This window comes from Solanum pennellii, chromosome 3 (genome assembly GCF_001406875.1).
Source record: "Solanum pennellii chromosome 3, SPENNV200".
Lineage (NCBI taxonomy): Eukaryota > Viridiplantae > Streptophyta > Magnoliopsida > Solanales > Solanaceae > Solanum > Solanum pennellii.
In genome coordinates this window covers 33,851,972-33,860,881 of record NC_028639.1, presented here as the reverse complement: position 1 = coordinate 33,860,881, position 8,910 = coordinate 33,851,972, and the positions used below count along the sequence as shown (strand labels likewise).

General features: G+C 32.8%; 1 protein-coding gene across 3 annotated transcripts; it reads right to left on the bottom strand.

Annotated features, from left to right (window-relative positions):
- Positions 1–2,379: 2,379 nt before the first annotated feature.
- Positions 2,380–6,756, bottom strand: LOC107015188 (guanylate kinase 2). Of its 3 annotated transcripts, none has more exons than XM_015215381.2 (11): positions 6,427–6,756; positions 5,976–6,015; positions 5,788–5,895; positions 5,594–5,670; positions 5,374–5,503; positions 4,695–5,057; positions 3,457–3,578; positions 3,241–3,376; positions 3,056–3,101; positions 2,850–2,955; positions 2,380–2,777 (listed from the first exon to the last, which is right to left on the bottom strand). In XM_015215381.2, exons 2-11 carry the CDS (start codon positions 5,976–5,978, stop codon positions 2,660–2,662), a joined length of 1,209 nt encoding a protein of 402 aa, XP_015070867.1. In that variant the 5' UTR covers positions 5,979–6,015; positions 6,427–6,756; the 3' UTR covers positions 2,380–2,659. The 3 variants fall into 3 exon arrangements, 2 of the variants coding, with proteins under 2 accessions (XP_015070867.1, XP_027771559.1); XM_027915758.1 differs by lacking the exon at positions 6,427–6,756 and adding an exon at positions 6,117–6,298; XR_003577473.1 differs by lacking the exons at positions 3,056–3,101; positions 6,427–6,756 and adding an exon at positions 6,117–6,314.
- Between the last annotated feature and the right edge of the window lie 2,154 nt (positions 6,757–8,910).

The window sequence follows — 8,910 nt, the reverse complement described above, 5'->3', positions numbered from 1 at the left end:
TTAGTTTGTTGGATACATTACCTATTGATAACATATATACTGAATTAATGAATTTATTATTTTAAGAGTTATAAAATGAAACTAATCAAATTGAATTACCAAGATATACAAGTTTTTTCTTTTATTAAAAATATACTAAAATGAAATTAATTAAACATAGATATAATCCTTGATTTCCCTCATATTAATGGATTTAATTAATTTAAATTTTCAGAATTATATGTCCATGTATTTTGAAATTCCTCAATAGTCATCTAATTAAGGAAACTTGTCACAACCAATCAATTTTAAAAAATAAAATATGTATATCAAATTTAAAATTTGGCAAATACATGTATCTAATGGATTCAGACTCGTGTATATATCCTGAGCACAAAATATGGTACATGAAGTAATATTTGAAACTATTCGAAATCTTATTAAAAACTAAACTAATAGAATTTATGTAATTTGCTCATAAAATAATGATAATAATAATCGTAATAGTAATTTTGATGATAAATTTGAAAGATTATGAATATTGAACTAAATATGAACAAGCATACGATAAAATAAATAAGTTTCAAAATATATATTTAATTGAATAGCAATTAAAAAAAATAGATTATGGGTCGGTTAAAATTGCATGTCAACGTCATTTTATGTTGACTCATTTTCAACTCACTAAAAAGTAATCCAATTCATTCATTTTGAAACCTAAATAAATCCTACATGACTCTGCCAATAGATTAACCCTCCCAAGTCCCATCCCTATACAATTTCTCCCCTTGAATAAAAGTTTATATTTGATTTCATGATGAGGGTAAATTAAGGGTAAATAATTTATTTTATTTTATTAAATTACGTAATAATGTATTTTATATTAATTTGATGTAAACATTCAGTGTGGATAAATTTTTTCCATAAATTACGTGTAGACTAGCACAAATTGCTCAGCTCTATCAAACTCAAGATTTTGAGAGTCCCTAAAATGATCTTTTTGGCTAATAAAAAATGGCAGCCAACTTGTCAATTTGGCATATTATGTACCTACCTCTCATGTTTTAGGGTCCTACTCCACCACACACACTGACATGATTTATGCAAAAGATTTAGTTTCTTCTTTCTTCCGCTTGTGGGCTCAATACATTTGAAAAATGCAGCATGGCTTTTAATAAGTTCAGAATAAGTTTGTTAGGAAATAATTATTTCGAAATAAGTTATTTTAAAATAGTGATTTTTATTATATATATATATATAACTTATCTCATTATTAAGGTATAGATGGTGGGATAAATAATTTCACGATTGTCTAATACTTCCAACTAAATGTGAGATAAATAGTTTGGCATTCTATCCTAATATTATTATAGCTTATACGTCACACCAAACGACTCCTGAAATAATAACTTAGATAGAAATATAAAAAAAATTTACCTCAGCTAATGTGGAAATTGTTGTAATAATTGAAAAATGAAATAGTTCTTAGGTGATTGTAATATATCTCTTGTATAATTATCTACTTTGTTGTCTCATTTATATCTTGACGATTAGCATGAATCGACATTATTATTTCTTTATTTACGTTTTTAAATTCCTTTTTCACTATTCTTGTTCTCTTATTATTGAATATTCTTGATTCTCTCAACAGATCAAACTCTCTATTATGGAAAATCTATTGATGTCTTATTCCAAGAAGACCAGATTTACTTTTTGGTGTTTTCTACAAATTTCAAGCACTGCAACAAGGCAATATATACTATTTGCAATATCATTATATCCAACTTATCAAATTCAGTGTAACATTATTTTAATATCATTAGATCAACTTCTCAAACCTTGGGCAAGATTTTATTATTTTTAGAGCCAAATTTGTGTATAGTCTATTCTATCTAGACTAGACTAGGATAACATTATTAAATGTGTTTATAGAAATTTAGAAATCTTATTGAAAGGCTGTGTTTGTTGTCCTTTATATTGTAGCGTGACACTCTTGTTTATTTATTTAGGGATGGCGAAAGAGGAAGCAACATAGGCGAACTTTTACCGTGGCCTCCGTGACCCACTTGCCTTGTATTTTTGACTTGACCTAATCACAATTATATTTCAATGAAGCCTTCAGGCTCTACTTCAAGTGGACCATTACCATGTGCCCAATCATATAACTTGTCAAATGGATACAAGGGTGTGGTCAAACAACTTCTACTTGTCAATTCTTCCTTTACTCACTTTTTTCCCGCCATACCCAACGTTCATGAATCATTACCATGTGAGCCATAACACCAATCATAATATTCCTTGCTTCATTCATTTTTACATGTCACGTTTTAAATGTTTCACTTCGAGCAAGCAAAAATACCTCCCCACGGGAAACAATGAAATAAAGAGAAGCAACCAGTGTAGGGAAAAAAAAGATATGAGTAAACAAGCTATAGAAAAAGCTGAAAAAATTACATCCAACATGCTCAATCCTTGAGTAGAAGAGTTACATATCTTAAGGCTTTCAATAGTTCAGGCTGCTAACCTACAATTTTTTAATCAATTAGAAATCATTTCTCGTTTAATAGCTGCATCAGGGACTAAACTATCCAAGTAAGATATGACGTAGTCAAATTGTGGTTCTCTACCAGTATAGAGATGTAAGAAGTGAAAAACAATTATTGAAACCAGAGGTGGTAGGTTAGCTCAGCTGATTTTCATCATTTACTCTATCAGTCGAAGGATTGGTCACAAATAGATTTAGTCCTCGTGTCCGTCCTGGGGCCCCTCCTTTAACCAAAGACAAGTCCAGAACATACCTGCATCAAAGGTTGATATCAGCTGCCAGAATTCTAATACACAAAAAGAAATGGATTAGGCAAATCACATACATGCTATCGGATGCCTTTTCATATTCTCCAGCACCACAGTTAATTAAAATCTTCTGATCAATCTTCGAGACTAAATGTTCAACAGGCAAGTCGACTAATTCTGGATCTGCATTTAGGACAAGTTCATCAAATCTTTCTAGCATACAATTGTCTGATAGAAGAATCAAGGTAAGAACTGTGGGACAAGCTATGCCGTCATAGCTTACATGTTTTATGAGCAGTCTTCACACCTTCAGTGAGACCCAAGATGTTCTACATAAATAGAAAGTTACAAGAAGTAGCGTAACTAGATGCATTACTTGATCATTGGACATATAGATAAACAAGAAATATGTTAACTAGAACCTTACAACTGTAAGAAATATTACACAATGAGAGGAGCAAACCTCACCTTAAGATTCTCATAACAACTTTCTAGGTCATCGTTCACCAAAATATGATCAAAGAGACCTGATGATTTTCCTTGTTCGAGTTCCGCCCTAGCATTTCGGAGACGCTTTTGGATTTGCTCTTCAGTCTCAGTTGCTCTGTTCAACAGATTGACAACAATTTAATAACCGATTGAACTGGGCAATATGAAAATACTTAACATTCTCAATTAGCCTACCTTGCACGAAGGCGTTTCTCAAGTTCTTCAAATGATGGTGGAGATATAAAAATGAAAATAGCTTCAAGAGAGCTAGCTCTCACAGACCTTGCACCTTGAACATCAATATCAAGGATGCATCGCTGCACAATCACACAAAAATAGAAGGCTTGACAAATTTGTAATAGAAGGATCTATCAATATGCTAATGCACAATTTGGCCCATGAGTGATGCCATTAACAAGTCAATGTAAGACCCACTAGTCAGTTCACACTTATTACTACTACATCCAGATCTTCATTTTTTGCAAGTTATACTTATTTTATCTTTTGATTGGGGTGAGAAGCGGGGAATTTAGAAGGCAGGCTGGGGGTAGAAGACACACAAAGAAACTTCGGGTTCTACCAAACCAGCAACAAATTTCTTTATCGAGTTGAGCGAAGCTAGATTTTAGAGAGTAATAAAACTCACTAGTGTTTCAAACCTTGGACAAGAAAGATAGACTTACCTCTATTCAAGGTTGAGGAACTTAACTTGTCCTGAACATGTAATGGGGAATCTATAGTGAGGGTTCTAGAATCATAGTGCAAAGGACAGACTGGTGTGGTCTATGTAAAAAGTATCTCTTCAGGTTCTCCACATAATATCTCATAATTTAGGTTTTATAACTCTATTTTTAGATATTTTAAGGTGAATCCCCGAACACGTATCCATACATGGAGTCATATCCCTGAATCTTAAATTTAGATCACGAAGGATTCGACCTCTAGACCTGCACAGGTATCAGACACCCGCACCCGAGTCCAAGCAACTTAGGTAGTCTCTTTATATGGTCTTTCAGTTTTCACTTATTGAACTAGTTTTGGGACGACTTAGGTGCAAAGTTCATTCTTTTACAATGTCACAGAAACTATTTTTCATCAGAACATAACAAAGAGATGGCGAGCCATTCTCCCAAAGAATGTAACGAAATTGAAACTTGCATATATTCTCATGGCATCCACCAAAGAGAAAAACTATTTCTTTTTCCTCTTTTATGATAAAAAAATGTTTTCAAATGCCTTTCCCACCGAGTCTAAAGGATTGGGTTCAGAGTACAACAGTCTACGCTTCTATTTTTGTGGTGAATCTGATATATGATGAAACTACATGAAGAGAAGTTTAATCTCATTTTTGTATGCTTCCAAATAATATTTTGAAATATTGGAATCAAAGAAAATGTTTTGAATTAAGAATTGAAAGCATGAAGCGACCATACCTTGCCAGCATCAGCAACCACCTCAACTGCTTCGACACTGGTTCCATAAAGATTACCATGAACAGAAGCAAACTCCAGGAATTTCCCATCCTTTATCTCTCTCTCCATTACACTGCTGTCACTGAAATGGTAATGAAATCCATTCTGCTCTTTTTCTCTTGGTGCCCGGGTTGTGTGGCTCACAGAAAATCCAAACATAGATGGGAACTCTTTCATTAGTTCAGATATCAAGGTACCCTTCCCCACTCCAGAAGGGCCACTAATGACAATAGGCTTCTCCACATTACCTAAAACTCCCTTACTCCAGGCAACCACCTCATTTCCATATGTCTTTTCCTGTTCTCTTATAAATGGGGTGCCCACCTACAAAAAGTATGTAACAATTTTTAGCATAACTTGGAAAAAGTGAGTGCCAGCAAATTAAACTCATTCAAGGGTACCGAATAATATTCAAACTGTTAATTGTCTCTCGATAATCACATTTTTTACTTTTTTCCTAATTAGGATGGATAAGTACAAACAGGGAACTCCAGTGATCCACCCACCGGCATCTCCAATTAAACATTAGGAGGAATGCTTATCTGAGCAATCAACACAGATTCAGCATGAGATCCTGACGTCCAAGTTTAACAGACATAATAAGAACGTTTAATTATCTAAAGGGCATAAATTAACAAACCTCAAGAAACCAAAAGCATTCATCAGACTTGGAATTGCCCTTAATAACCAATATACGATCACCATTTAAAAGCACAGCTGAGTGGCCATTTGAGACCTTGGGTTTAGTACCCAGCACAGTGGGGTTTATCCTGCATTTTAATTCAGTTTTTGTTCATCTTGTCTAAAAGCTACATAATAACCACAATGAATCCAAAAGTTTTAGATATACATAAACTCACCATTCCCCACTAGATTTCTCAAAGATTTGAACTCCAATGACCGCTGTCGAATCATGATCAGCCCCACCAATCACATACTGGTGAAAATAGGGACGCAGAACATTCATTCATTGATTACAGTCATTTGGGTATATAAAATTGGAAAGAATGCACATCACAGTAGAATATCAAATAAGTATGTTGAATCATCATACAATTTTAGAGCCGATAGAAATAGCTGTTTTGTGGCCTTTAGATTTCAAATCGACCCCATTTGGAAAATCTCCCAAGAGACTATCAGCAAAGAAAGCTGGTGCTTCTCCCTGAACACAGGAAAGATCATCACAATATAAACCATATTTATACTTTAAACTGAAGTGTAGATCAAGACTAATGCACTCACCATAGATGTAATTAAGTATTCCTTGTATAAAAGATTCAACCTGACCAACGAAAAATCACAAATCAGATTAAAAAATTCACATGAAAAAATTAAGCATTCCCTGAAACACCGTGATAAAAAAAACAGATCAAATGATTTCACCTAATTACTAACAGAAGTAGATCATGGAGTAACCAAATTAGGGATGAAGCAGAAATGCATATGATTCTTAGATCCCAATGGATAACTAAGAAACCAAAATAAACTAGAGAAAAACAGAGATCATGCTGCCTTGAGCAAAAAAAATACAATAAATACATCAAAAATATGCCCACGAAAAGTGTGATACACACGTAAAGCTACAATGTCTCCCTCTAAATAAGCTAACGAGCTGTAAAGATTCAAAAAAAAAAAAGGAAGGAAAATAAAAAGAAAAAATCAATTATAATTGGAAACCCCATAAAAAAGTTACCTGATAAACAAAGATTTAAGGTTAGGCAGATAGAATATTATTAATCTTGTATTTGGTATTGTATTGTGTATGTATTGAATGAAGAAGATAGAGATCTGTATTATAAATGTCAAAGAATAAAGTTTAAAAAGTCAGCAAGTTTGAAGGTGGAAGAGGAAGAGGAAGAGGAAGATGAGAGGAAGAAGAAGGTGGAAGAAATCTTAGGAAGGTTTGCCATATTTGTAGGCGCAACTCTTCACAAGGAATGTGGAAGAGAAGAGAAGGAGAGGGGACCAAAGAGCTGCTTTTTTGGTCGCATTCACTTCATCAAATCAGCCCCAGGTCGGCTTTCCTTTTTTTTCTTTCTTATAATTAAATTTTTTGTATTATATTGAAGGTTTATTATGAGGACTAACTTATTTGTATTATACTGAAGGTTTATTATGAGGAGTCTAAGGCTGGCAAACGGACAGCATCGGGTCAACAGGATCGGTTTTACTGGAAATCGGATTGGTATCGAATTATTTTTATCGAATTTTTTTATTTGTATCGGATTTTACCGAACCGGATTTATCGGAAAAACCAACCTGTTCCGCCCGTCCGTTAGTAACCGGTTTGGAACCGGTCTGGAATCGGGTCTTACCGGTTCATCCGGTACCTTTTTTTTTTCAATTTTAATTATTTTATTATTATATAATATTATATATTTATATTAAAAACTTCAATTGAAAACTTTAAAGTTTATATAAGTTTGAAATTGAATTTATACTTTAAAGTTTATATTGAATTTAAAGTTTCAAATTGAATTTAAAGTTTTATATTGAACTTAAGTTTGAAATTGAATTTAAAGTTTTTAAAACTTTATATTGAATTTAAAGTTTGAAATTGAATTTAAACTTTAAAGTTTATGTTGAATTTAAAGTTTTAATTTAAACCTTTATCAAAATAATTAAAAATTAAATTTATAAAATGACATGAATTAAATAGAAGAGACTATTATAAAAGAAAATCAAGGCGAATAGCCGTATATTTATTCAAATAAATAAATTATACAATACAAATATTAGAAAGAGAATAAGAGTACATAATTTAAAATTGAGACTTTGAGAGATTGTATAAGATTGTATAAGTAGTGAATTTGTGATTTAAAATGGAAAAAAAAGGTATATTTATAGTGTAAATGGGTTAGAAAGGGGTGGGGGTGATAGTTGACCGTTTTGAGCCCCAGCCCAACGGCTAGAAGGGACCAACGGTCATAAAACAGCCACCTTTAATTTAAAAAAAATTGAAAAACCGACTAAACCGGTTCTTACCGGATCGGACCGGTCCGGAACCGGTTCAACCGGATAAAAAACCAGGAACCGGTTCGGTATACCAAAAGACTGGTTCCTTACCGGTTCAACCGGTACCGGACGAACCGGTACGGGAACCGGACTGGAACCGGACCAGACCGGCCAAAAACCGGTCCGTTTGCCACCCTTAACGAGGACTAACTTACATTTTTCATTCTTTCTCTCATTAATCAGATTTTTGAATCTTTAAATAATAATAAGTCTTTTATCTTTTGTCTATTTTATTTTTATTTATTTTATTTAATTTCATAACATATTATTTATACGAGCCTCTAATTTTGTAATTAAGTTTTGATTATTAGTGCAGTATCCTATTTGTGGTAAGATTGACAAAACCAATGTTATTGAAGGTATGTATTGCTTTGGTAATTAAGATGGTTGTAGTGGAAACAAATTAATGATTCATGCTTGCACGTAATGTAATTCAGTTACGTGTATGTTTATATTTTATACCTATGTTTAAAATTCTTTATGAGGTTTGTAAAAATAGAGGTAAAATAGTCCGAATCTTTTGCTAGTATTCTTGAGGGAGTATAATATTTGTATTTTAACTTGAATTCTCGTAGTCTGAAACAAACTTACAGATCCATTTTTAAAGTGAATGTTGTAGCAATTCATAATATGTCTAAAAGAAGACAAGTGATTAAATAATGCACATAAACATGAAATAGGTACTAAAATTATTATAAGTTGACATGCTCAGGTGATGTGTTCCATTCATAAAGAATGAAAACTTTCAATGCATGATACAGATGAAGATCCATTCCTTCAAGTGAATGTGGTGGCATTGCATAATATGTCTAAAAGAAGAAAAGTGATTGAATGATGCACATAGATATGCAATAGGGTACTAATTAAACCTGTCATAAGATGATATGCTCAGACGATTGTGTTTTATTCATAAAGAAAGAGAACTTTTGATGAATGTTAAAAATACATACAAATTCATTTTCTCTGAGGTGAATGAGGTATATACTCACTATGCAAGGCGTGGAAAAAGTCCCGACACTTGGTAGTGGACGTGGTATCAACAAAAATGTCTCTAGGGAGACATGTTTCATCGAATAATGCTCATACGTTATCTTTTAACTTGTATTGAACAAGAATTAGTGCACTTGAGGCACATTTTATGGTAAATGAGAAGTGTACTAAT

Bases quoted from the DNA above. Each gene is read 5' to 3' on its own strand.
- LOC107015188 (XM_027915758.1), bottom strand. From the start codon at position 6,274: ATGTATTTATTGTATTTTTTTTGCTCAAGGCAGCATGATCTCTGTTTT. The intron at 3,377-3,456 runs GTAGGCTAATTG...TCTGTTGAACAG, and splicing joins GAGAAACGCCTTCGTGCAAG to AGCAACTGAGACTGAAGAGC. The intron at 3,102-3,240 runs GTGAGGTTTGCT...CTATTTATGTAG, and splicing joins GTTGTTATGAGAATCTTAAG to AACATCTTGGGTCTCACTGA.